Source organism: Somniosus microcephalus, chromosome 8 (assembly GCF_052327205.1).
Source record: "Somniosus microcephalus isolate GS21.2 chromosome 8, FLI_Smic_1.0, whole genome shotgun sequence".
NCBI lineage: Eukaryota > Metazoa > Chordata > Chondrichthyes > Squaliformes > Somniosidae > Somniosus > Somniosus microcephalus.
The window spans coordinates 198,178,817-198,206,013 of NC_140994.1; the positions used below are offsets into that span (position 1 = coordinate 198,178,817).

General features: G+C 47.2%; 1 protein-coding gene across 1 annotated transcript in view; it reads left to right on the plus strand.

Annotated features, from left to right (window-relative positions):
• Positions 1–27,197, plus strand: part of LOC147114025 (uncharacterized) — a 473,948-nt gene that overhangs the window by 122,582 nt on the left and 324,169 nt on the right. Inside the window, exons 7-8 of the mRNA XM_085996182.1 lie at positions 21,008–21,061; positions 26,123–26,167. Of these exons, the coding sequence (XP_085852308.1) occupies positions 21,008–21,061; positions 26,123–26,167 (99 nt within the window). The remainder of the gene's footprint in view (positions 1–21,007; positions 21,062–26,122; positions 26,168–27,197) is intronic.

A 27,197-nucleotide genomic window follows, 5' to 3' on the forward strand; every position in this document is an offset into this window, starting at 1 on the left:
GGTCATGGTCCTGACCTCCTCGATGGAGTATGGCAGGTTGCGGGCCTTAATGAAATGGTAGAGTCTGGTGACTCCGGGGTGGCAGAGGTCATTGTGGAGGGTCTGAAGTCTATCACTTTGCGCGCTGGCGCATGTAATGCGTGAAAGAGCATCAGGGGGGTCGTTCAGTTTACCGGGCCGGTACAAGATCTCATAATCATAGGTGGAAAGCTCGATTCTCCACCTCAAGATTTTGTCGTTCTTGATCTTGCCCCTCAGCTTGTTATTAAACATGAAGGCAACCGAGCATTGGTCGGTGAGGAGGGTAAATCGTTTGCCTGCCAAGTAGTGCCTCCAGCGCCATACTGCCTCCACAATTGCCTGGGCTTCCTTCTCGACCGACGAGTGTCGGGTCTCGGGGCCCTGTAGGGTCCTTGAGAAGAAGGCTACCGGCCTACCCTCCTGGTTAAGGGTAGCGGCTAGGGCGAAGTCGGATGCATCGCTCTCCACTTGGAAGGGGATTGACTCATCCACTGCGTGCATTGTGGCCTTGGCTATGTCTCCCTTAATGAGGGAGAAGGCCGCGCACGCCTCTTCCGTGAGGGGGAAGGATGTGGTTTTCAGGAGGGGTCTGGCTTTGTCCGCATAATTGGGTACCCATTGGGCATAGTAGGCGAAAAGCCCCAGGGTTCTCCTAAGTGCTTTTGGACAGTGGGGGAGGGGTAGCTCCATGAGGGGGCGCATTCTTTCGGGGTCGGGGCCGATGACTCCGTTCTCTACTACACAGCCAAGGATGGCAAGGCGCGCTGTGTTAAACACGCATTTCTCCTTATTGTAGGTGAGGTTCAGCCGTTGGGCCGTACGGAGGAATTTCTCCAGATTCACGTCATGGTCCTGCCGGTTGCGGCCGCAGATGGTGACGTTATCGAGATAGGGGAAAGTGGCCTGTAGTCCGTTCTGGTCAACCATCCGGTCCATCTCCCGTTGGAAAACCGAGACCCCGTTGGTGACACCAAAGGGGACCCTAAGGAATTGGTAGAGGCGGCCATTCGCCTCGAAGGCGGTGTACTGGCTGTCCTCCGGGCTGATGGGGAGTTGGTGGTAGGCCGACTTGAGGTCGATGGTCGAGAATACGCGGTATTGTGCAATCTCATTGACCATGTCCGATATGCGGGGGAGGGGGTATGCGTCCAGCTGGGTGTATCTGTTTATGGTCTGGCTGTAGTCGATAACCAGGCGATTTTTGTCGCCGGTCTTGACTACCACCACCTGGGCACGCCAGGGGCTGCTGCTCCCCTCAATAATGCCCTCTTTCAGGAGTCGCTGCACCTCAGAGCTAATGAAGGCTCTGTCCCCAGCGCTGTACCGCCTGCTCTTAGTAGCGACAGGTTTGCAGTCGGGGGTGAGGTTAGCGAACAGGGAAGGTGGCGGTACCTTGAGGGTGGATAGGCTGCAGGTGTTACGCGGTGGGCGGTTTAACTTTCGCTGGTTGTCGACTGTGAGTGGGGGGAGGGGTCCACCGTATGCTAGGGTTACACTTTGGAGGTGGGATTGGAAGTCCAGCCCTAGTATGACGGCAGCGCACAGCTGGGGGAGTACGAGGAGTTTAAAATTTTTATACTCTGTCCCTTTAACCGACAATGTCACGACACAGTAGCCGCTGATGTCTGTGGCGTGCGACCTCGATGCCATCGAGATGCGGCTGCGCGTTGGCAGGACGGGGAGGGAGTAGTGGCTCACCGTGTCTGGGTGGATGAAGCTCTCCGTGCTTCCGCTGTCGAACAGGCAGGTCGTGGCGTGGCCGTTGACTTTGATGTCCATCATTGAGCTGGCCAGGTGGTGCGGGCGGGCTTGATCCAGGGTCACGGAAGCTAGGGTGTAGATGAGCGCGTCGTTGTCATGACAAGATGGCGGCGAAGATGGCGGCCCCCGTAGTTCACATGAGGCTCTGTTTAAATCGTTTGCCCCGCACAAAGATGGCCGCCCCTGCTGTTCCCATGAGGCTCTGCAGGCTTCGGCTGCCCCGCACAAAGATGGCCGCCCCTGGTTTTCCCATGAGGCTCTGCAGGCTTCGGCTGCCCCGCACAAAGATGGCCGCCCCTGGTTTTCCCATGAGGCTCTGCAGGCTTCGGCTGCCCCGCACAAAGATGGCCGCCCCCAGGGTTCGCATGAGGCACTGCTGGCTTCTGAGGATTTGCTTCTGCAGGCCTTGGAGAAGTGGCCTTTCTTGAGGCAGGTTTTGCAGGTCGAGTTTTTGGCTGGGCAGCGCGACCTCGGATGCTTCTCCTGGCCGCAAAAGGAGCAGCCAGCGGCCCGATCGGGGTTGCCTGATGTCGGGGCCGGTACCGGGGCTAGCGGGCCCGGTCGGATCCGTGATGCAGACGCTGAGGTAGGTCCCGGGGGCAGCGCTGTGAAGGGTGGTGGGGTGGGGGTCGGGCCCGAGTCCCAGGGTCGCGAATAGTACCTGGCAAACGCTTCCTGGTCTTGCTGGGTGGCCTCTAGGGTGAGGGCGAGGGCTTCGGCCTTGTCCAGGTCTATGTCCTTAGCTTCAAGCAGTCTTTGCCGTGTGTAGTCGGAACGTAGGCCTCTCACCAAGGCGTCGCGGACATTGTCTTCCATGTTCGCAGTAGCCGTCACCGCTTTAAAGTCACAGTTCCTGCCGAGTTGTCTCAGCGCTCGTGAAAATTCAGCTATCGATTCTCCTGGCTGTTGCTGGCGAGATCTTAAGAGATGCCTAGTGTACATGTAGTTTACCGGGCTCCGGTACTGCTGTTTCAGTAGGTTGATGGCGTCGTCGTACGTAGTCATGTCCTGGATGAGTGTATATACTCTCGGGCTCGCTTGGGCTTTCAGGACTCTTAGTTTGGATCTCTGAGGGACGACGGCTTCCTCCAGGTACAATTCGAAGCAGTCCAGCCAGTGTTTGAAGTCGTTGGCTGAGTTTGGTGCCTGTGGGTTTAGATCCAGGTATGGTGGTTTCAAGGCTTGCAGCCAAGCCGGCTGGTGTGGCCCGTTGTCTGGAGGCTGCTGTTGCTGTGCTGCTGGGTGAGCTCCTTGCTGTTGCTGTTCATTATCAGACATCTTTAAAATTTAGTCAATAAAATTGATATGCCTATCAATTAGTCCAATAAAAGGCGACGAGTTAAGAACGTAACTGAAGGTTTTTATTGGCTAAATAACAGAGCCCACCCTCGTGGGTGATCCGATCCAACAGGGAGGAATACTAGCCAGTCAGCTACCTTTATACCTGGGCAGGTAATGGGCGGAGTCGGAGGTGGTCAGCCCAGGTATAACAGTGCGACAAGAGGCGACCTCGTGTAGTGATGTGACAGTGAGAACAGTGAGAACAATATACAGTGATAACTATAACAGTGGTTTACCACAGAGACATCTACCAGAAGCATGGGACACCTTTTTTTCCTTCCCTTCTTGGCATTAGAGGATCTCCAGCAGCAGAGGCGGCAGCAGCAGAACCAGGAACAGCAGGATCAGCAACAGGAGCACCAGGCTGCTGCTCGCTCACCTGAAGCTGCACAGGCCAGAAGGGGCCAGCGCTTGGAAGTGGCTTGAGAGCACCTTGCTGCACATTAGGGGGCCATGGGGACCTGTTTCTGCACTGGCAGCCCTACTCAGAAGGACTTCCATGAAGGTCTGGTTTCTCTGTTCAATAGATGGCCATCGCTCCTCAAGAGATGTCATTCTCTTATAAGCACTCACCATGTTTTCCATACCCTGGTGACGTATCTCCTCCATGGAGGTTGCCAACCTTTCCATGGTGATGCATTCATGCGCCAATGACTCCACAAAGGCTCTGCTCATGGTCGCTATGGACTCCTCCATTCGCTCCACACTCGCAGCGACCCTGGAGATAAAACCTGCCAGAGACTCCTGCATCCGTGCATGGAGATCCATCACCTCTTCTCTTGTGGATGGACCCAGAGGCAGAGGGTCGACATGCAGCGCAGCTGAGCTGAGCTGGCAGATTCCTACGCCCTCCGACGAGGACTCTCCACTGCTGTCCCTGTCTCCAGAATCTGCTGAGGCTCACTTGTGAGCTGTGAAACACCAGGTGACAACACTACTCTATGTCCCGAAGGTCCCCCCGAGGTGTGAGTGTCTGCGCTGGTGCTGGGTGCGCTTACTTCTGCTGACGCTGCGCCCTCAGAGGTTGGCGCTTCCTCTGAGGAGTCTGGCTGCACAGCCTCTTCCTCCTCCACATTGGGGATGGGGGCTCTGGATGGTCCTGTGGGGGAGTAGAGGAAGGAGTTAGAGATGTGATGCCAAGGTTACATGCACATTGGAGTTGGCAGATGTTCATAAGTCCAAATGATGTAGCTTCAGAATCATAACAGCGACTCATGCTATGTCAATGAGAGAGATGGCAAACTATTCTGTCACCAGCTTGCAGGACTGCCCCCGTCTCTCCTTCCCCAACTTCCGCGGCCACATCAGTCCCAACAATTTCCAGCACTCCTTCCTCCCAGGGGGTCAGGTGGGCTACTGAGGGTGGGCCTCCTCCAGTCCTGGCTCGCTCTCTGTTGTTGTGAGTTCTCTTTTCCTGCAATGAGGGAGACAAGTGTAGTTTGAGTGAGAAGGAAGGAGTGAGTGTAGAGATTGCATAGCGTAGATACTTAGAGGGAGACAAAGATGGTGTGAGGTTGCAAGACCAAGGGCCCTCCCTGTGTGTTGTCAGCTGTGTTCAAAGCATCAGAGTGAGAGGGAGTGTGAGGGCTGCATGGTGGAATAGTTATGTGAATGTGAGCATAGAGAGAGATGAAATGGGTAAGGGTGCATGGATGTGACTGTGAAGTGGGATGTGGAGGAAGAGAGTGCTAAAGCTGAGTGCTGGTGGGGAAAGGCAATGGGGATCAGGCAGAGGGTGTTGGAAACTTCATTCTTGCTTTTCTTGTACGGTGAAGGTCATGGAATCATTTCCGACACTGTATCCAGGTTCTTCTGGTGACTCCCAGCGAGTTGACATCTGCTGACACCTGCCTCTTCCTGCCTGACCTAGGGAAGAGGACCTCCCTGTGGGCCCTAACCCCATCCAATAATGCCTGCAGTGAAGCTTCGTCGAATTTGGAGGCAGCTCGGGGTCTAGTACTGGTCACAGCTGCTGCAGGCGCCTCTGCCACCCTGTGTGGTTCGTTTGGAAGCTAACAGAGGAAGCAATGCTTGCTGTGGACCTTGAAAGCACCACGAATGATGACATCATACTGTGGGGCTTTCTGACTAGAAATGGACAATTAGCAAGGCTGCCCACACGCTGGAACTTAATTGGCCACTTGAGGAAAAATTGCGTGCAGCTGGCTGACCCATTTTTTTTCGGGTCGGAACCCCACATTCGGGGAACCCGACCATTTCCCGCACGATCCAGAAAATCGGGCCCTGCATGTCTCAGTGAGGATTCTTTAATCTGATTGGTTGAAGAGCCTCGTTGTTTCTTGTCCTGCTCACAAATGCCCTGTAGAGGGCGCCGCGCTGGATCGGACACCCAATTTTGAGCAAGTCTCCACTCAAAAGCCTGAGAAAACTTTGTGGGCAGCTGTTGGCGAGGTGAACGGCAAACATCGTTCCTTCGCTGCTGACCATTAAATCCGGGCCATTATTTCCACAGTAACATTTTTGTTTTATGATTGTGGCTTTAATGAAAGTAATGATGCATTAGGCTGTGTCTATAAACAGTCTGAAATTCTTCCTAAATTGGATTGAGTGTGTGTTATTTGTGGTGCTATAAATAGAAGACTTTTGATGCATTGACTTATTTTGAACATTTCTGAAACGGATCATCTCAGTTGATCAGTTCTTGCTGTGAGATGTTCTCTGATGTGCTATTTTGCTCCATTCAATGCGGACTAGCAAATGCAATTTATTTCCCCGACCTGTTCTTTCCCCTGGTCTGCTGGACATACCAGGAGCAGAAGCAACCTGCAAAGTTTGAGTTCCCACCTGTTGCCATGGTCATTCAGAGTTGGGATTTCCCTTTGACTGGGCAACGTGCGCACACGCGATGCTGCACCATGGAGGAATGCTCATTCGTCAGCTGAGAAGGAACAGTAAGCTATCTTTTTGATCTGAAGCCAGAGCCAGTGTTGGAGGCTTCCAGGTCCACACCCACCTGACAGTATACCACTGTATCCTTGTTCTCATGGTGTGACTGGATATACCTAGGGGGGATGTTGGCGAGGTCTGGGATGTTGACTGATAGATATGACTCTTGTCAGGTTGTTACTTAAGTAGAGCTGTCCCTATATGTTAGTAAGGAGGACTTTAGTGTCTGTCCTGAGCCAATGTTTAGGTTGTTGCCAATATTTATCTTACTGTTCTGTTTTGTCGTCATTTATTTTACAACCGGGTATCATTAAGAGTCAGCGACATATGTGTAGTCACAGGTAGGCCAGACCAGGTAGGGGTGGCAGCAGGTTCTTTTCTCTGAGGACATCAATTGGCTTTTCACAACAAACCGGCAGCCTTCATGGCCATATTTGGCTAGCACATAAATTACCAGGTTTTTGAATTCAGTTTCACAACTTGCAATGGTGGAATTTGATCTCACAACCTCTGGTTTGGTCGCCCAGTGTCTTAACCAGCACATTACTGTAGTGGAAGAAGTCATGAGGTGGTTGGCTCCATGGATCAGTGCTAAACACATTGGATTGAGGTGGCCTTATACTTCCTTATGGTAGATTATGAAATAGCTCTGCAGCTAGTTCCGCCATGCCTGCTGCCTGATTCTGAGCAACTTTATCATTTCCCCAGAGACCCTATTTCATGCCTCCATATTTGTGTTGCCTCCACTGTGCTTTGCTCTCAGCCAGAAACTTTGTGCCTTCCAGGCACTTTGTGTCCTAAAACTATTATTATAATCTAATAATATTCTTCAATTCAATTATTCTAGCCCTTTAAATTTGACCACTTGCCTCTAAGTGACTGGTTCCCTTTAAGTAGCGGCTGCAACCCTTGACATTGCTGTAGCAGTGAACAAAATATGACCCCCTCATTGTACAAGCTGCCAGAATTAAATGCATTTAAGGCAGGGAGCTTGCATTTAAAATTAAAATGAGCAAAACCCAGAAGTTAGTGCATGATTGATCTTGCTCATTGAAGGTGGATGCAAAACCCAGTTTTCCTCCTGCCTCCGCGCACATTGTGAAAACTATACCCCATGTTCCTTTACGTAGTTACTCAATTTTATCTTTTTTAAAGACATTTTTAAATTGCAGTAACCTCTCCCCACTATTTATTTTCCTACTGAAAAATAGGTTCCAAAATTCCCCTCGCTTGTTATCCCTTTTCCACCCAACTGCATTCATTGGAGTGTTTTTCATTTAAAAAGTATAAACAGAGGACAGCTGCCTGCAGTTAGCCTTTGTCTTTACGAAATGTTTGTACTTTCAGATCCAATACAAAGATTTTCAAGTAAATAAAGCACAGCTGTCTATAATTAGCCTGTCTTTTTGAAATGTTCACTTGAAAATCTTTCAGAATTAAATTCCAATTTGTTTGGGGGGAGAAAAGCTCAAATTAATTTACAGCATAGGGAAATGATAGAGAAAAATAAAATATTCTATTAACGATCAATATTTTCAAATTGTATGTGCCCTCCCCAAAAGCTGGCTGTGCCACTGGATGTGCATTGGAGCGAAACTTCCATCCACCATTTTGCTACAGTCAGTCCAGCACATTATAATATTTATTCACGTGTGGGACTGTGTAAATTCAGTCTGCAATACCAGAGTTATGCTTGGGTGGGAGTGGAAAATGTGTGCGGGACAGGAATTAATTTAGAGTAGTGTCCTGAATTGGAGGAACATGAGGATGGGGGAGATGGTGGCTGAAATCTTTTTGAGAGAGGCAGCTGTTAAATCTAATGGCAGTGCTGGAGAAAGAAGGCAAGCTGGAGATCCATGATGGTAGGGCGACTTAAGAGAAGAGTTGCAAACTTTAGGGGCTAGAAATCCAGCTTTTTGGTGCTACGGGTGCTGTTTTGTGCCGAAGATGGTGTCCGTGCCATGCGCGCGCACTTCTTGTGCGGACCGCGCCAGACGCTATCTTGGTGAGGGCGGTCATTAGGAGCACATGTTGAATGGGCAGATCATGATGTCAATCAGCGTGCAATGCTGATTTGATGCCAGCGCTGCCATTTTCATCCTCAACGCTGGAGCTAACGCCCCGTCTTAACCTCACACAGCTGAACATCTGTTTAGCAGCAGCAAGGACCCCCACCAACAATATTTAAAGGCATCAGCAACCACTCTCGGGTTAGTTGCCGAATAATTTCTTTGGCTCTGTGAAAGTTTGTGGAAGTGTTTGGAGCTTTCTAGAGTTGTTTAAAGTTGGTGAAGTGACGGAGAGTGGTGCTGCAAATGGAGAAGGCCTTGGTTCTGACTTCAAGGGTTCTGGTCAGACCACTTGCTCCCAGTCATGGGTGCTCTAGTTGTCATCCCCCTTGGCCTGCAGCATGACAGGGAGACGGAGCAAAGGCAGCAAAAGAGGACAAGCTGCTCACAGAGGGAGGAGGAGGAGGGGGAGAAGTGCTCTCAGCAGGAGGCCTTATCCACCTAGGGTCTTCCGAGAGCAATTCTCTTACCTCAACCTGAACCAGGAGCAGTGTGTGAGGCATCTGCAATTTATGAATAGGTGCTCACAGCACTCTGCCACCTGTTGCAACCAGACCTGCAGTCTCACACCAGGACAAGGAGAGTGCTGCTAATGGTTGTGAATGTGACCGTGGCCTTGAATTTCCTCATGTCGGGTTCTTTCCAGGCTGGAGCAGGCAACATCTGTAACGTCTCCCAGTTCACCGTCCACTGCTGCATAAGAGAGGTGACAGAAGCTCTTTATGCCGGGAGAGGGGACTTAATTGTCTTCTCTCTGACCAGTGAGAAGCAGACGGAGCGTGCACGTGGCTTTGCCAGGATAGTGAGCTTCCCCATGGTGCAGCATGCCATCGACTGCACTCACATGGCTTTGCGGGCACCACATCTAAATGCTGAGTTGTACCGCAACCACAAAGGTTTCCACTCACTGAAGGTACAGTTGGTGTGCGACCATGCTCAGCACATCATGCTGGTGAATGCCCAGTATCCTGGCAGCAGTCATGAAGCTTTTATTCTGCGCCAGTCCGCTGTCCCCGCAGTCTTTCAGCCACCACGACAAACCAAAGGGTGGCTACTGGGTGACGATGGCTATCCGCTGATCTGGCTTATGAGTTCACTGTGCATCCCACGCACACATGGACAGCGTGCATATAACAAAAGCCATGCTGCCACACAGAATCTGATACAGCAGACCATTGACATCCTTAAACAACGCTTCCGCTGTCTGGACTGCTCTGGAGGAGCCCGTCAGTACTCAGCAGAATGTGTCTCAAGATTTGTCATGCTCTGCGGCATGCTCCACAACCTGGCCATCATGAGGGCACAGCCCTTGCCACCAGGCATACCGCGACCAGCTGAGAAGGAGGAGAAGCAGGAAGCGGAAGGGAGGAGGCAACCCAAACAGCCCCTTTCTGCCCAGGCTGCCCATGATCAACTCATCCAACTGCGGTACCAGTGAACGCAACCCCAAGTCCCCATTTAACAATAGTCCCACATCTTACCTTCCCTGTTACTGACCATCATAACATCCTCTTGGCCACAATGCTGAAATAAAAGCCATCACAAAAGAAACATTCCAATCCAACTTTATACATCAATCCATCCAATATTACATAACCAAGTCAGCCTGTCTTCCGTGTGCATTTGCCTGTCCTAGTGTTCCTACGAAGTGCTCCCCCAGTGGCTGCAGCATCGCTGGTAGAAGGCTGCTGACTTTCAGTGGAGGAAACTGCAGATGTCCTTGCAGGATGATCTCGAGCAGCTCTAGGCCTAGAAGGCCTGGCTTTAGACTGCACCACCTCGGCATGGGTGGCAGCAGTCTGGGCTAGCTGACTAACATGCAACAGCAAGGGCACTGGCGGAGTAGCAGTGGTGGGAGGACGAATGTTGTCATTCTGAGAGAGGACAGCAGGTTCCTGCTCAACGGAGCCACTGCCACTCCCCCGGGACGGTGCCTCAGCATTCTTAGTAATCTGTTGGAGAACAGATTGCTGGACTGCTGTGATACCCTGCAAGACCCTTTCCACACTGGTAAACCCAGCCACGATGACGACAGTCTGAGCTTGCGTGGCAGCAAGCTGAGCCTGCATGAGAGCAGTTTGAGCTTGCATGGCAGAAGTCTGAGCTTCCACTGCAGGACTCAGACATTTGTTGGCTGCTGCTTGTGCTGAGATGGAAGCTTAAACATCAGCCATCAAAGATGCATCATGGTTGGGTCCACAAGTGCGCTAATGGAGTTGCCCATCACTTCCATGCTGGAAATCATGGGCTCCAAGCTTTGCGCAAGGTTGGTGCCGGACTCCTCCCTGCTCCTTGACATTGCATGCAGGCTTTCTGGCAGGCCTGCCAACGCACCAAGCATTTCATTGTGTGTACCCTTCAGCGTTCTTCTGTAGGCCGCCCCATCAAAGTCCTCACTTGAGTCCTCTGCAGCAGAACTCCTGTGCGACCTCGCCCTCCGGGGAGCTGGCACCTGCGCTACCCTTTCCCCCTGCCCTGGTTGCAGGCCACTTGTGCCCCGGTGTCTCACCACATGTAGATCCTGCCTCTAAACTATTTTCTAAACTATGCAGAGTGTTAGTATCTCAGCTGGTGGATGTGAGTTTGAAATCGAGTAATGGTGCTGTGTCTTCATCATCTGTGCCTTGGTGCGCTTCTATTTCATGCTCCTCCCCCAGTGCCTGGCCAAGTGGCAGTTCTAGGCTATCTGAAATGGGGAAAGGCACAAGGGTAAGGTTGTGGTGAGGGGAGGGGGGTGGAAGGAAGAAAGAGGTGCATGCTTACACCATGTGCAGCTTGTAAATCACAAGAGATTGTGGATGACGGGGAAGTGGGATGTAAGGAGGAGGATTACGTATGAGGATACCGTCATCTTGTATTCTTTCCGCCCCCCTGCTGGCCATTGGACTCAGTGATGGCCCTCCCAATAATGGCCAGCACTGTCTCTTCCATCGGGGTCAGATTATGCAGGCGTGCCTGTCCCCCGCTGGTTAGATCCTGCTGGCACCGGTTGTGAGCCACCTTGTTCTGCAAGAGAAAGGGAATGTGTCAGTGAGTGTGGTGCAATGTGTTTGGGTGATATGCGTTTCATTGTTGAATAGCTGAAAGTGTGTGCAAGCTGTGAGATGTGGGTGTGAGGCTTGCAGCATTGGTGTGTGAGGATGAGGTGAAGCTATGAATGTGAGGTATGAGTTGTGTTTGGTAGAGATTGTTGGTAGGTGAGTGATGGGGGTGTGATGCATTGAGCAGTGTATGAGGCTAGTGGTGCAGATGGTGGATATGACATTTGAAGATGAATTCACTGACCTTGACCACTCGTGTGAGGTCATTAAACGTCTTCCTGCACTGCGTCCAGGACATACTGCTGGCATTCACCACAACGGCTATCTGCTCCCATTGCATTTTACACATTTGCCTGGAGGGCCTCCTGGCCCCCTCTGGAAACAGGACCTCTCCCCTCGTGTTCACCTCCTGCACCAAAGCCTCCAGTGCCGCATCGGAGAACCTTGGAGCACGCTCTCTCTCCTGTTGTAACATCATTGGTTGTTTTTTGCTACTCTAACTCTCTTACCCAGCAAGTCAAATGACCTGCTGCAGGCAGACTGCACCTCCCCTTTAAGAGGTGCAGACTGTCCTTAATGAGTGCTAGCTTTAATTGGTGCTAGCCTCGCATGAACATGGACGTCCTGCTGAGCATTCAGCGTTGGGCTGAACACCACAATCATGTTAATCAGCAGGCATCACGAAGTTAGCCTGCATTACTTTGAACGGGCATGGATTGATCATGCATCACAAGCCCCACGCCCGTTTTTGGGGGCAAACAAATTTTTAACCCAAGGTGTCTGACCTGAATATGCTTCTAATTGAAAGACAAAGCGGAAGGGGCAGGCTGCTTGGGGACAGGCAAGAGACTTGTGGTGCCTGTAATGGATATTTTGTGGAGGGACTGTAATCTGTCTGTTAGAAGCATATGGGGAAAATTTGCACATAAACACAGGGCAGTAGTGAGGCCAGAATTGGGTGGGAAATGGAAGTTTCTTGGTCAGACCTCGATTTAGGCAGTGTGAGCTCCTGCTGAAAATAGGTGGAGGCCTAATAAATAAATGCAAATCTGGGTCAGGTGATGTAGTCAGGACTCCCAATATTATTTTTGTCTCTGCTATTGTCTAGTTCTTGATCCTGCCCACAAACCATGAGTGGTACAAGTTGGAAGGCATATATTTCCACTGATATTTGAAGGGATTCTCAGCTGCTCGTGGGTAGAATGCTAATGGCCCAGAAATTCGGGTCTCCACGGGTGAGTATGCACGGGGTACTCACCCGTAGGCCCAATGGAAGTGCCGGTTTCCTGCATGCACTGCGCATGCGCGGGAAACCGGCACTTCCGTTCCTCTAAACGAAGGGGTTCAGAGGTCGAACGCGTGCGTAGGAGGGGCAGCGCATGCGCATCGAACGAACGTTTTTTTTTTACAGGTTTTCACGGGAAGGTAAGTCTCCAGAAGTTAGACATGTAAAAAGCAGTCGCGAGGACTGCTTTTCACAAGGTAAGTGGTGAATTAATTAAAATTAAAACATTTTTTCCACAGGTTTATTTTTAAATACTTTAAAGCAAGATAAGTTTATTTTTAGCCCCATTAGAAAATAAAATTATTTATTTCAAAAATTTAAATTATTGATTAAAATAGTTATTTCATGTAATTTATAGTTTATTTTAAAAATGTGATTTAAAAAAAAATGTATTTGAAGATTTAGTGCTGTTTTGGGGCCGTAGTATTTATAAGTCTTGACAGCACTTCCTGTCAGACTTATGAATGGAGCATTCCCTGTTCCGATTGGCTCCCCATGGCCCACGTGATCCCAGGGGACGCATCGAACTAACTGCGCCCCTGGGATACGCAAGCACTGCGCGCCGGCAGCTGGACCAGGCCCTGGATCGGAATTCCACGGGGGCCCACAGCTCAACGGCCGGCGCGCAAGGTAAGTGCAGATCGGGGCTTGCACCCGCGGGAAGCCCCCGACCCGAATTTCTGGGCCAATAAGTTTCAGGAGACATTTTGCTTGTATTCCATATTAGTTACATGCTACTTAAACAATTTCAAAATGCTTGTAGTAGCTGTAGAACATTGAGCTCTTAAGAGGCTTCTGGAATGCACTTTTATCTTCCTGGGAATGCTTCTCATAATTGCACCAAGGCAGGAGGGAGAGCAAACAGAAGGAAGTGTTCCTGCAGGAATTCTTACCCTCCCAACAGAGTTTAAAGGCTCAAACAACAGACCTGCAGTTCTCAGAGAAGAAGTGCATTAGGAGTGTGATGGAATACTCTCCACTTGCCTGGATGAGTGCAGCTCCAACAACACTCAAGAAGCTCGACACAATCCAGGACAAAGCAGCCCACTTGATTGGCACCCCATCCACCACCTTAAACATTCACTCCCTCCACCACCAGCGTACTGTGGCTGCAGTGTGTACCATCTACAAGATGCACTACAGCAGCTCGCCAAGGCTTCTTCGGCAGCACCTCCCAAACCCGCGACCTCTACCACCTAGAAGGACAAGGGCAGCAGACACATGGGAACACCACCACCTCCAAGTTCCCTTCCAAGTCACACACCATCCTGACTTAGAAGTATATCACCGATCCTTCATCGTCGCTGGGTCAAAATCCTGGAACTCCCTACCTAACAGCACTGTGGGAGTACCATCACCACATGGACTGCAGCGGTTCAAGAAGGCAGCTCACCATCACCTTCTCAAGGGCAACTAGGGATGGGCAATAAATGCTGGCATTGCCAGCGACGCCCTGATCCCATAAACAATTTTTTTTTAAAAGGAGGCTGCACTTCTCCAGGGAGACTGTCACAGAGATGGCTCCTGCAATAAGACCTGCTGCCAAATGTCACAACGGGCACAGCAATGCCTGATGCAGTTAAGGTCCCCGCAGCCCTCAACTTCTTTGCCTCTAGCTCCTTCCAGGCTGTCACGGGCTATCAGTAACATCAGTCAGTCTGCAATCGATGCTTGCATTAGCAGGGGACTGATGCCATGTTTGTTCGAGCAAACATATTCATCACTTTCCCATTCCCATGGACAATTGAAAGCAGCAGGATAGGGCTCTTGGGCATGCAGGAACAAAGAATGGGGCATGGAGGATTGCCCTACAACCCCACTGCCTTCATGAATTGCAAGCACTTCCATTCCATTAATGTGCAACTGGTGTGTGATCACCAGCAGCGCATTAAGTAGGCCTGTGCCTGCTGTCTAGGCATCTGCCGTGATCCTTTTTATATTGCGGCAGTTCCCCATTATCCCACTCTTTGCCTCTGCACAGCAAGCGGCTGCGCATTTGTGGCCACTTGGTTCATGACTCTTCTCAGGAACCCACACTCAAGGGTCAAACTGCACTACAAACAGCCCTCATCGAGAAATGGAGGCCGGGAAAGGAGATCGGAGGATGGTGAGGGGAATCGGAGGTCTGGTCAGAAGGGAGATCAGAAGCCAGGGCGGGGTAGTGGCAGCGATTGTGGGCGGGCGGTGGGGGTAGCGGAGGCCGGCTTTCTCTAAATGTGGGGTCAGGAGAGGCACTCCTGCTCTTCCCGGCTCCACATCCAGGTAAGTACATTTCAAAAACTTACCTTTTATTGGTAGCAGGAGATCCTAAGGTCTAGTTTTACAGCCTCGGTAAATCAGTCATACAATGGGGGCCTCAAACAGGCGTTAGCCCCTCTGCATATGTTAATAAAGGGCCTGACGCTTGTTTCAGACGTGGACGCAGCATGATGATTTTTTTCCTTTCCCAATATGGCAGGCAATGCACTTCTGGCCGGAAATTTGCACATGCTTCCTGTCGCTACATAGGGAGCCTACTATGCCGGTTAGTGGTCAAAAAACAGGGGCTGCATGGCCGAATTTATACACCGTTGTGCTGTGTCAGAATTTGAATGTTTATTAATATCACACAAAGCCACCTTAACACCTAGACTCCTGAGAATAAATCACCACTAAAATTACCGGCAATCAGAATATGTCCCTTGTTGTGGTTTTCTACCTCACACTCGGATAATTCACCACATTTCATCAGTCAATTTGGAGTTAATAAATTACATGCAGACAAGTTTTATTCTTTTACAGCTTGAACGGCATGAATGAAACCCGTAGATCACTTAACTTGTAAATGCATTTCTTATGCTGTGCCTTTTTAAACAGAACTTTGAGACGGCTATTTCTGTATCTCAGCACAGATCATCTTCTACATATGTTTAACATTTTAGATCGCCATCAGAAAGGATGATTTGATTATTGTCGACTGAAGCAAAATTGTGAAAATGTGCAAACATTTTTGTTCATAAAATTATTCACCTGAGCCCCTTCAAGTTGAGGATATATCCTAAAGGTTCAAATAATTTAAAATTATAGCCATGTGTCTTACCTGACTGTCTGCTCACAAAACAGGCACCCAAATGTGAAGGCTAGAGTTTCATGTAACCTAGATTGACATTATTGAAATTGGAGGATGTTTTTGGTGATTATGTAAATAATATCCACTGTTACTTTAAGCAAGCAACTACAAATCTGCTTTTTTTGCTGCTGGCAATAGTTTCTACCCAGCATTTCATTACTAGCAGCAGTAACCTGATTCTATTTGCTGCCACTGTGTGGTCAGCTGTAGAGTAACATGCATATTATATGGGGAAATGCATGGCTTTTCAAAATTTGCATGCAAGGATTTAAGTTAAAGAACAGATAGGGGGGGAAAAAAATGAGAAATAATATATTGGCCCTGAAAATGGGCAGGTTGTAACCCCGGCAGTAATGTAGGGACTCCCAGTGTCCTTCAACTCTGACCTCACCAACTTTTGCGGGGTCAATGGGAGGGCACCTCATTTGCATCACTACAGGCATGTCTTAGGCACCTGTCTGCCCTATGTTGCTGGAAACTCCAGCATCTGCCCACTATCATCCGGAGAGGATCCCTGACCCCCCCTGCCCACACGCCCCCCCCCCCCCCCCGAGATCCCATGCATTACATTGCTCTGCCCCCTGTGTAAGGAGAAAATCTATGAAATAAGCAAATTTATAAAATTTTATTAAAAGAAGATTTGCCTAGTCTTGTGTTCGGTCCACCTCCTGGCCTGGACCATCCTGGTGAGGTCCACTTACACCCTTCAGGAGGCCAGAAAGCCTTATCTCACTGGGTGTACCAGCCTGCAGTGCTATTTATAGGTCCTGGATGTGGGAACTCACCGCATATGGAGTCACCTTCCTTGGCTCTACCCACCTCTGCATAAGCGACCCTATAAGCTGCAGGTGGAGGCTCCACTCTTTACAAAGCCGAGAGTTCCCAACTACGGTCAGGACCCAGCCCATCCCAATGCCCTGCCTTTCTCGGAGCTGTTCCACTGGACTACATCTGGATTTACAGCAGAGCAGGCGGAACAGCCAAAGGAATTCAACCCCATTTTTCTTTTCCATTGTGAAGATATATGCTGGACAATATGTGTTAAAATCAGTGACCTACAACGCAGTTTATTGAATTTGAGGCATTCAGTTACTATAATCAGGACATGTATTTCAGATATATTATTCAAATATATATTTTGATGATGTTGCTCAAGGATTGGATTTCAAAGTGTCTAATATGTTTATCTGTATGCAAATCCTGTGGAATTTTGAAAGTGGATAAACTACCACATTTTCAACAGAACGTGATTTTAAACACTCATTACCCAAAATCTTATATATTTGAGAATGGGATGAGAATTTTTCATCTATATTCTCAAATCATAAAAAAAAATCACTCCGTCTGAGTTTAAAAAGTGCCCAGAAAGTCTAATAGATCCCCTGAGCACTTTTTAAATGTGACTTGACATCACACTGGAGTTATACGTCCTGTGGTGCCGAGCCCAAGTGGTGTTGGATGGTTTCCCTGAGGGGATCTCTCAGTGCCATGCTTTGGAGTCAGATACATACATAACTCCAGAATTAATGCATCATTTTTAATATCATTGTGAAGTGGAAGCTGCACAAATATTGCTACAAATCTAGTGTGCATCTGAACTTCGGGAAATACCAATAGAAATCTGATTTTTATTAGCGGTGTTAAGGTAGCCATGGGCTAAACTTTCTGCCTATTGACCATAAATTGACCAATAATCTAGCCCATATGTCTTTATCTGACTTCTTTTCAGTGGACTGAAATTTGTATGTGTGATTTATGATTCTATTTTTTGACGGGTAGCATTGATGATAGCTTGGTAGTAGTAGCATTAGTGGGTCCCTCGTACTTAAGGATGATTGTATCAACAAAGAAGGGAGCAGAAGTTCATGGTAGCTGGGTGCATAACTACGCTCCTGGGGGATTCTCCCTCTGACGTTGTCTATCCTTCCATCTCTTAAGTCTTGCCTCCATACTAGTATGGCATTGTAGCTCAGAACCCTTCATCCCTTCTCTCACTTCAGCATGCTATTGTTGTCTGTTCATGTTTCCCAAGAGTCAACGGCCATATTGCACTGCTTCAAATGAATCTGCAGTGTGTCTTTGTAGCGCCTTTGTTGTCTACCCTGCTTTCTTCTGCCATCCACCGGTTCTCCATAAAGCACCTGCTTTGGTAACCATACGTTGCCCATCCTAACAATATCTCCAGCCCAATGGAGCGGAGTATTGATTATTATAGCCTCAATGCTGGTGCTGTCAGCACGTTCCAGTACATCGTTGTTTGTGATCTTGTCCTGTCACCTAATACAATGTAAGATGAAACGGTGTCTTTGGTGAAACCTTTCCAGCTGTTGACTGTGCCTTCTATAGGGTTTCCTTGTTTTGCATACATACAGACATGTGCAACATCTCATCACTCTTTTTCATACGCAGCATGCTTTGACTACTTTGTCATTAACATCTTTGTTTTAATATTTTAGTTTTTTCTTAATTTTATCAGAATAGAATGATGTCACCACCTGTAGTAAAGTCTAAGGGGGTTATTTGGTGAAATGGTGAAAAAAGGCACTAAGTGGGTGCTGTGCTAATAAGACACGCCTCTTTGAAAGTCTGGTGTTAGCTCGCAAATCTATACCTAATTGCTGATAACCGTAATTTGAGGTGCTAAAATGGTCACCTGCAGGTTTAGCACTCAGAATTCACAGAATTCACAGAATCACCTCAGTGCAGATAGAGGCCATTTCGGCCCATCGAGCCTGCACCGACACATATCCCACCCGATCCCCGTAACCCCTACACCAACACATATCCCACCCTATCCCCGTAACCCCACGTATTTAATCCCCCTAACACTAAGGGTCAATTTATCATAGTCAATCAACCTAACCTGCACATCTTTGGACTGTGGGAGGAAACCGGAGCACCCGGAGGAAACCCACGCAAACACGGGGAGAATGTGCAAACTCCACACAGACAGTTACCCGAGGCCAGATTCGAACCTGGGTCCCTGGCGCTGTGAGGCAACAGTGCTAACCACTATGCCACCGTGCTGCCACTCAAATGTTGATGAGAAGCAATTTTCGTGGAGCAGTGTATGTGGGCTCCTCGCACCCACTTCTACTGAAGGTGTGGAGTGCGCTGGCTGATGCACAACAGCAGGTTTCAGGATGACTCTGGGACCGAGGGAGAGGGCGCACAAGTTCTCAGACACCGCACTGGAGGTCCTGGTGGAGGAGGAGGGATATCCTGTACCCGCAGGAGGTAGGACGCCAACTTGCCCTCCTGTCCTTCTCTCCTGCAACAACTGGTGCTGCTCTGCGTGACCTCATGTCCTGCTCCCATTCCTCCTGCAGACCAAGGGGGATCCCTAGCAAGATGCCCATGACCAAGCACTCCCCTTCTCCGGGTGACTCCTATAAGGTGACCAATAGGGTAGAGTAGCACAGCACTTATTCTCTTTAGGTGAAGTCCTCAGAGAATTTCCGGAATAAATGTTGAGTGTGTTGGTGAAGTCTTGACAAACTGTCCCAGAAAGTCTCCCAATGTGTTTCAAAAGTCCTGTTCAAACCTCCAGCAACAAGTGAACAGTGAAAGGTGAGTATGCCTTTAAACAGCGCTCAAAATCCTCAGTAATAACTTGTTTGCTCCTATCCAGCTGGTTGCTGTTAGGAGAGGGCATTAGTTCAAGTGCTAGCCACCAAAATGCCATGCAGCCTTTTTAATGAGCATTAGCAGGCAATTTAAGTGGCAATCAGCTCCTTAACGATCCTCCGGGTGGCCGGTCCTAGCACGCACTTCAACTCCTTTACCAAGATGGCGTCTTGTGCGAAGCGTCGACTAAACCAGCATTGCAGCTCAAGACCCCACTTTTGCCACCTCGGAGGCTCTTTAGCACCTAAAGTTTCCAGGGAAAACCACCCGTAAGTGCTGACAAAGGAGAAGACCCCTAATATTCTTCATCTTTTTCACTGCACAGTGTCTAGGATAAAATAATTCTCAAAAACATGCATACCTAATGTATTATTTTTCTTTATGGTATCTGTCTTGACAATTCCTCCACTTAGAGACTGCACCTTTTATTAAGCCAGTGCATTCACTTTTGGAGTGATGAAATAGTGGGGAGATTTTGAGGCCTCCCACCTGGCGAAAATGGCACAGCAGCATCCCAAAAATAGTGGGTTGTGACTTAGCACCCAGTTCCTGCCAACGGTGTGGCCGGCGTTGCATTCCAAAGGTGTACCGTTGGGTGGCAGGAATGCCCACCTGAGTCCGTCAGGAGGCCCTTTTGATATGCAAATCAAGGTCCTATGACATTGCCATTTTAGGACTCAACTGGGTGGAGCCTGTTCTGTGCAGATTCTGCACAGTTTCAGCTGGTGGTCCAGCTGAAGAGGAGTCCAAAAGGTAAATTTTAATTTAGTTTTGTGGGGTTAGGAGGAGCAGGAGTGTTCCTCCATCTACAACAAAAACCAACCTGAGCCTATGCTGCATCGGGTGCAACCCCCCGAGAATGGACCCCTTCCTTTTTTCTTTTTTCTGGGCCTGAAGCTGGTTGGGCTGCTCGATGTTGCAGCAGGCGGTCATCTCTGCGGCTCTCGTTCTCCACCCACAGCCTGCTGGCCATATGTTAATATCCCAGCCCTCAAAATGGACCAGGCCTCCCGTCAAGACTATTAAACAGTCAGATGGCGCAATCCACCGGCTGGCTGGCGAAACACCACTCGGGGCAAAATCGACCCCAGTGTTCAATATGCGAATGCTTTAACTGCAGTCTTGCTTGCTTGTTTGCTTTGTTCTGAAAGTAAGTCAAGTAAGACATTGTTCTGTAGCTGGAATAAAGTCTAACAGGCTCCCAAATGTTTCAACAATTAAACTTGATCCTAGAAGGAGCCAGATTATTCAATTTGAATGTACTGGCACTGGAAGTGTGGCTCCAGGTCAAAGGGCATCCTTTCTGTTTTAACACCTATGGATGTTTGACAACCTCACGCAATTGTGAAAGATACATATTTGTTTCCTTTTGTTCCAAGTTGAACATCAAAGCAGATGAAACGCTTAGGGTAAATTTTCTTAAAAGTGATTTTCAATACACCATAAATAAAAAAACTTGACACTGCAGGATAGTTTCCTCTATAGAGAGTTCACTTTAACAAGCAATAATTGGCTTTTTTACCTTTTTCTCACTAACCTTTGGAAGGGTATGAATTCTCAGAGCAGTACCACAGATGGTTGAGTAGCATATTGAAGCTTTATCCTGACATTACACCAAATTGAATTTATATCTTTTTCATTAACATTAACAAAGATTAAAATCCACCCCTTAGATTGCTCCCTGCTCAGCTCTTTTTACCGGACTTGTCGTTCATACAACATAATACAGATGCTGAATGCTAGCATCTGACTGCTGGCAATATAGTGATGATAAACCGTATGTTTTGCGAGTGTGTTTTTACTGAATATTTTGCAATTTGTGCTTACACGTTCCTCATTTATGCAGGGAATAAACGGCATTGCGGGTCCCCAGGGATTAAGTGGATTGGTAGGATTAAAGGTAAACGATAAATTATTTTGTTTTCTAAATACATATATAGCAATGTAAGTTCTCCTGATTATCTGCCATAACTTCAGCGGAACAGCTGCAGAAACCCCAAAGAAACAGCGCAATCGTTGTTTATACCATTTCTCCGGGGTTTCCTTGGCTCTTCCACTGAAATTATGATGATTGGGGGAACCCCCCTGGAAATTCAACCCAATATGTCATTAGTCTTTACCTGAGTCCTTACCTTTTCTGTAAAAGAAAGACCAAGACGTGATAACATGTAAACAGTCTTTCGACAATGTCCAAGGGGATGAAAAACTGAAAAAAAACTTGCATTTATATTGCACTTTATCAGATCCTCAGGAAGTCCCACAGCACTTTGCAGCCAATGAACTACTTTTCAAATGCAGTAGCTATGGAGGCAAACCTAGCAGCCAATTTGCACACACTATAAGGTTCAACAAAAACAAATGAGATGAATGATCAGTTAGTATATTTTTGTTTGGTGGTGTTGGTTGAGGGAGTGTTGGTCAGGACACCGGGAGAACTACCTGCTCTTCTACAAATAGTGCCATAGGATCCTTTATATCCAACTGAACAGGCAGGCAGGACCTTGCTTTGACATCTCATTGAAAGACAACCCCTTCAACAATGAAGTTCTCTCTCAGCACTACACTAAGTGTCAGTGTAGATGATGTGATCAAGTCCTGGAATGGGTTTGAATCCACAATCTTCTGGATCAGAGATGCGAGTGCTACCATTGAACCAAGCTGATAGTTTACCAAATTAATACCTTCATGTTACAATAAAATATTTTATATGGACAGAACAAGGCAAAGCTTCCCAAACAAAACAAATTTCCCAGTACAGCTGTTTTATAAAAGCAGTTTGATTTCTATGGCGGAGTTTTAAGTACAAAAATAATTGTTTTATATCACTGAAGCTTGTTAGAACTCATAAAACATCAAATGAAAGAATTATCCTTCAAATAGCTTTGCAACAAAAACATATATATATTAATATTTGTAATCAAGTTCAGCTTTTTAGATTTATTTCAATTGTCCTTTAGTTCATTAGCAATAAATAAATACTACAGGCAGCTAAAACCGAAAATTTAGTATGATAGAAATTTTTAATTGAAATGACACTTTGCAGAATTCTATGCTGTATTTCCATCTAATCATTATTGCTTAATTAACCTAATTTGGACTCCAATCACATGCATGGCCACTTGTGGTTAGAGTACCTCGGGGTATTTGAATACAGGGATAGCAGCTCAAAATCCCTGGGATAGGACTATGGAAAGTTGAAGTTTATCTGAATGGCATGCTTCATGTCATTGGTGTGTGAGCTCTAAGCTGAAGGATAAATTACTGTGACATAACTAATTTAATTGGATGATAATCAATAATTGATTACCAGGAGGTATGGTCATTTTATATATTACATATCAATCCACCTTCAAAGAATTTAGTTGAATTACAGATTCCAATATTCTAATCAGGGCAAAGAATCCTTTTCAACATCAAGCTATGTTCCAGTGAATTTATAGAGGTGCAACAGTCCCCAAAAGGCTGGCAAACATTCTGCCCAAGTACTGATATTATTGTACATGCAAATGATTGGCATTATACAGTGACAGTTTTGCTAGGTTCCTGTCCACTTATCAGGGTGTGGTGGCAAAGCTCTGCACATGATTTAAAATTCCAGCACTGCCAGGTCACTCCTTTGAGATCATCCCAGAATGCTGTAAAAAATCTCTTTCAGCCACGCACAGAACTTTACCCATGTGCTGCCAAGTAGCAAATCAATGGGGGAATTTTAATTCCACAGGCTTGTTGGAAACCGAGCAGAGCGGGAGTTGAAATGGTCCATTTCCTGCTCCAATCCCATCCTGTGTCGATTTCGAAGCGCCTTTTTTTTGGGCGGCTAAGGCCATTTATTTTTATTTGGCATTTTAACTGCTGACTGAGCCGGGCACTCACCACAGCCGCCCTGCTCAGTGTCGGGAAATGGGCAGCCTGCCCATTTTTGCGGCACAATTTCTGGCCACCCGCCTGAGGTCAATTTAAAGCCGGAATGCACCTCTTAAAGCCAGGTTGCATTCCCTGCTGTCAGATTTGCTTGTTACACTGCTGGAAGAAGGACCATTAGGAGGATGAGTCGCAGGGCTGCCCCCAGGTTTTCAAATACCTCCTTGGAGGTTCTTGTGGAGGAGGTATGAGCAAAGAGGGAGGTGGGGCGTATTGTAGGGAGCCCCCAGATCTGTCCAGACACCTGAACCTGACCTATGGTGTATTCAGTAATCATCCTGGTGGTCCCATGATTTTGATTATTCCGGTGTTGCTCAGGAGGTTTTGCGGAGGGGTGTTATGAACCACATAGGTGGGAGTTGCACATCCCCCAACTGCCATCCTGTTACTTTGGCGAAATGGCCAAATATTGGGGGAGTGGGGATGGTTGATTGTTGCAGGATAAATGTATCAGGACAGCAGCCTTGGTATCTTGCACAAACTTGCATGATCCCATTTCTGTGATCGGAGACCAGCTGGACGTTAATTGAGTGGTAGCCTTTACTACTCATGAATGCTGCTGGCTGCTATTCTGGTTCCCTTATGGCAACATGTGTACAGTCAACAACGCCCTGGACACAAGGGAAGCCAGCCACTGCTGCAAATCCCTGAGTCCTCTCCTGTTGAGTGTTGGCAACAATGGGGAAGATGATGTACTGCTTAGCCCTAGCGAATAGGGCATTGGTGACCTGCTTAATGCAGCTGTGTACTGCAGCCTGGGAAATGCAGGAAATATCCCCTGTAGCAGACTGGAAGGAGCGAGTGCCAAAGAAGTTAAGGGCTATGGTGACTTTGACAGCCACTGGCAAAGCATGGTCTCTTGCTATATAGGCAGTAGGACCAGTTGCAGGAGGCTGCAGAGGCCTGCAACAACCTGCCTGGTAAAGCAAAGCTTCCTGATGCACTGCTCCTCGGATAGATCCAAGAAAGTGACTCTTGGTCTGTATAGCCTGTGTGGTGGGTATGGCCTCCTACGAGCTGCCCCTCTCGCCTTCTGCCTTCTGCCTTCTAATAGGCCCAGCTGTTGCATGTACTGGTTGCAGTGGCTGCTGCTGCTGTTTCTCTTCCTCCAACTGTTCCTCCATCCAAGTGCAACTAGGAATATTAGCTCCCATAGGTACAGTTTACTGAAGGTAAGTAAGGCAATATGCTAATCAGGGGCCTAGCACCTGTTTTAGGACAGGGCGGATCATGTGCTGTGCATGTTCTGCTCCGTTTTTCTGGGCTTACTGTGGCCTGACCAGCGGTCCTTAAACACACTGCTGGAGGCCGCCAACCAGGAGCCAAGCCTTTGGTCACCCCTCTTAATCTCTCCTTTCTGGCTTAGCATTCATTACCATTATGCCTATTTGTAAAGTGCGTTAGGATGTTCTTTATATTCAATGCAAGATTTTATTGATTGTTGAGGCGGGGGAGGGGGCGGTGGGTGGGGGCGCGGGGAAGAACATTTTGGCAGTAAAGAGCAAATCAAGCTTCTTGGAGCTTGAGTCAGTAATCTGGAAGATGCGCTCGATCCATTTGAGCTCAGAGGAAACAATGAAGCCAAGAATATTGATACATGGACAATAAATAAGGTGGGGGTCATTAAAGATAGAACTTTTAGTTAGAAATGTGAGAAACTTGGAGGAAGTGAGTTTTTGAAGAACTGAAAGAAGCAAGATTTGCATTGCCCATTGAAGGACATGGAGGAGATCAACGTGTAATGATTTGGTCATTGCACTGTAAGAGAATTGGAGTTCAAGTGCATCATAGGCATGCAAACTTAAAGTTGATGAATATAGAGTGGAATATCTCCAAAGAATGGATAGAGTTAAGTTGGGAGTGGAGGTGATCATTGATATGAAGGAACAGAATAGGAGAGAGGTATTAGCCCTAGGGAACCCGTGAGTTAATGGAAAAAGAGTTAAAGGGTGAGTCATTGACTATGGGAATGACCCAGTAATTTGAGAGGCTGTTGTCCAGCTAGTTGCATTTGGCAGCTTTAATAGTGGATTTGCAGAGTTTACAAGCAGAGAATATCATTGGCTCATGATGCTTCAGACGGATCACAATGTCAAGTGTGATAGGCAGAATTTTTATGAGAGACTCTAAAACAATAGGCATCATTCAACCATGGTTCGATACCAGATTTAATTGAAGGGAAAGAATGAAGTATGAAGCTGTCCTTATCACCAAGTCAACATAGCTTCAGTTATGTCGCTAACACAGAAATGATCAGGAAAGTAAAAGCAAGAGTTGAACCAGTTCTCCCCACTTCCTATCCCACAATAAGTGCACTTCATCTCTCATCTCTATCATTCCTGACCTCCACTGGCTCTCCAACTCCGAAGGCATTGATTTCAAAAATGCTGTCCATGTCTATTAATCTCTTTATGGCCTTGCTCCACCCTGCCTCTGCAACCTTCTCCCGAACAATGTCCCAGTTTGTACTCTCCACCCCTCCAAACATAGCCCTCCAATCCACCAAAGGTGACAGAACCTTCAGTCATCATGCCCCAGCATTCTGGAAATCCCTTCCCAAACTGTGTGCTACATCTCGCTACATCTTCAAAAGCCTTCTCAACATGTACCTCTTCAATCACACTTTTGGTCACCTCCCTTAATTCTAAAGTACTAAAGTTTTGCTCAATATCCTAAGGATGCAAAGCACCCACAGATGTTTTGCTTTGTTTAAGATGTTGTAGAAGGGAAACTAATTGTTGCTAAAGGGAAAAGCAGCAAAGATTTCTCAAAGACCAGATCTGCCAAATAAATTAATTTGGTGCATTAAAACTATTTTGGACAACAAATGTTGTCAATTTTCTACAATGTATAAAGATAAATCAAGGGAGGCTAGCATTCTGGGCCTGAAAGGGATAAAGGTCAGTACATGATTTGATTATCATTGTATAACATGTACTTAATTAAATCATAAAACATAACATTGTATTTAATTATGGTTGCATTTAATCTTTAATCTACAGTCAGTAGATTTTAACAGATGTCATGGAATTTATTTTAGGGTGAACCTGGGGAGAAAGGTGAAAAGGGACATGCAGGACTGAATGTAAGTAATAATTTTGTTGGGTTACATTCATTTCTAGAGGTAAGATTTAATACTACATAAAAAGAAAGAAAGACTTGCATTTATATAGCACCTTTCACGACCATCGGACGTCCCAAAGTGCTTTACAGCCAATGAAGTACTTTTTGAAGTGTAGTCACTGTTGTAATGAAGGAAATAGAGAGAAATAGAACAGATTATCAGGAAAAAATCTAAAATCTTGTCTATATATCTATTTCTTTCTGAAACATTGTGACATCATTACCCTTTAGCTGTGCTTTCTCTCCCCAACCCTTCTTCCTCCTGCTCAGAGCCCACTTTTATGTTCTGCCCAGTAAAAGTCTATGATTTTGTTATAGCTAGCGTACAGAGAAATACATTCTCTATATTAGAAGAATATCTTGTATATTGTATTTGCACATATCAGTCTGAAATTTAATGGTTTCACAATATGATACAGACTGCCCATATAGTAAGTAAGAATGTGCATTTATATAGTACCTTCCACAATCTCAGGATGTCCCAAAGCACTTTAAAATCAATTAAGTACTTTTGAAGTATAGTCATTACTGTGATGTAGGAAACACAGCAGCCAATTTGCACACATGAAGGTCCCACAAACAGCAATGAGATAGTGATTCAGAGGGTTGTGGATTCCACTCCAGAGACTTGAGTACAAAAATCTAGGCTGACACTCCAGTGCGGTGCTGAGGGAGTGCTGCACTATCAGAGGTGCTGTCTTTTGGATGAGATGTTAAACTGAGGTCCCGTCTGCTCTCTCAGGTGGATGTAAAAGATCCCATGGCAATATTTCAAAGAAGAGCAGGGGAGGTATCCCCGGTGTCCTGGCCAATATTTATCCCTCAATCAACATCACTAAAACAGATTATCTGGTCATTATCACATTGCTGTTTTTGGGAGCTTGCTGTGCACAAATTGGCTGCCACATTTCCCATATTACAACAGTGACTACACTTCAAAAGTGCTTAATTGGCTGTAAAGTGCTTTGGGAAGTCCGCTGGTCATGAAAGGC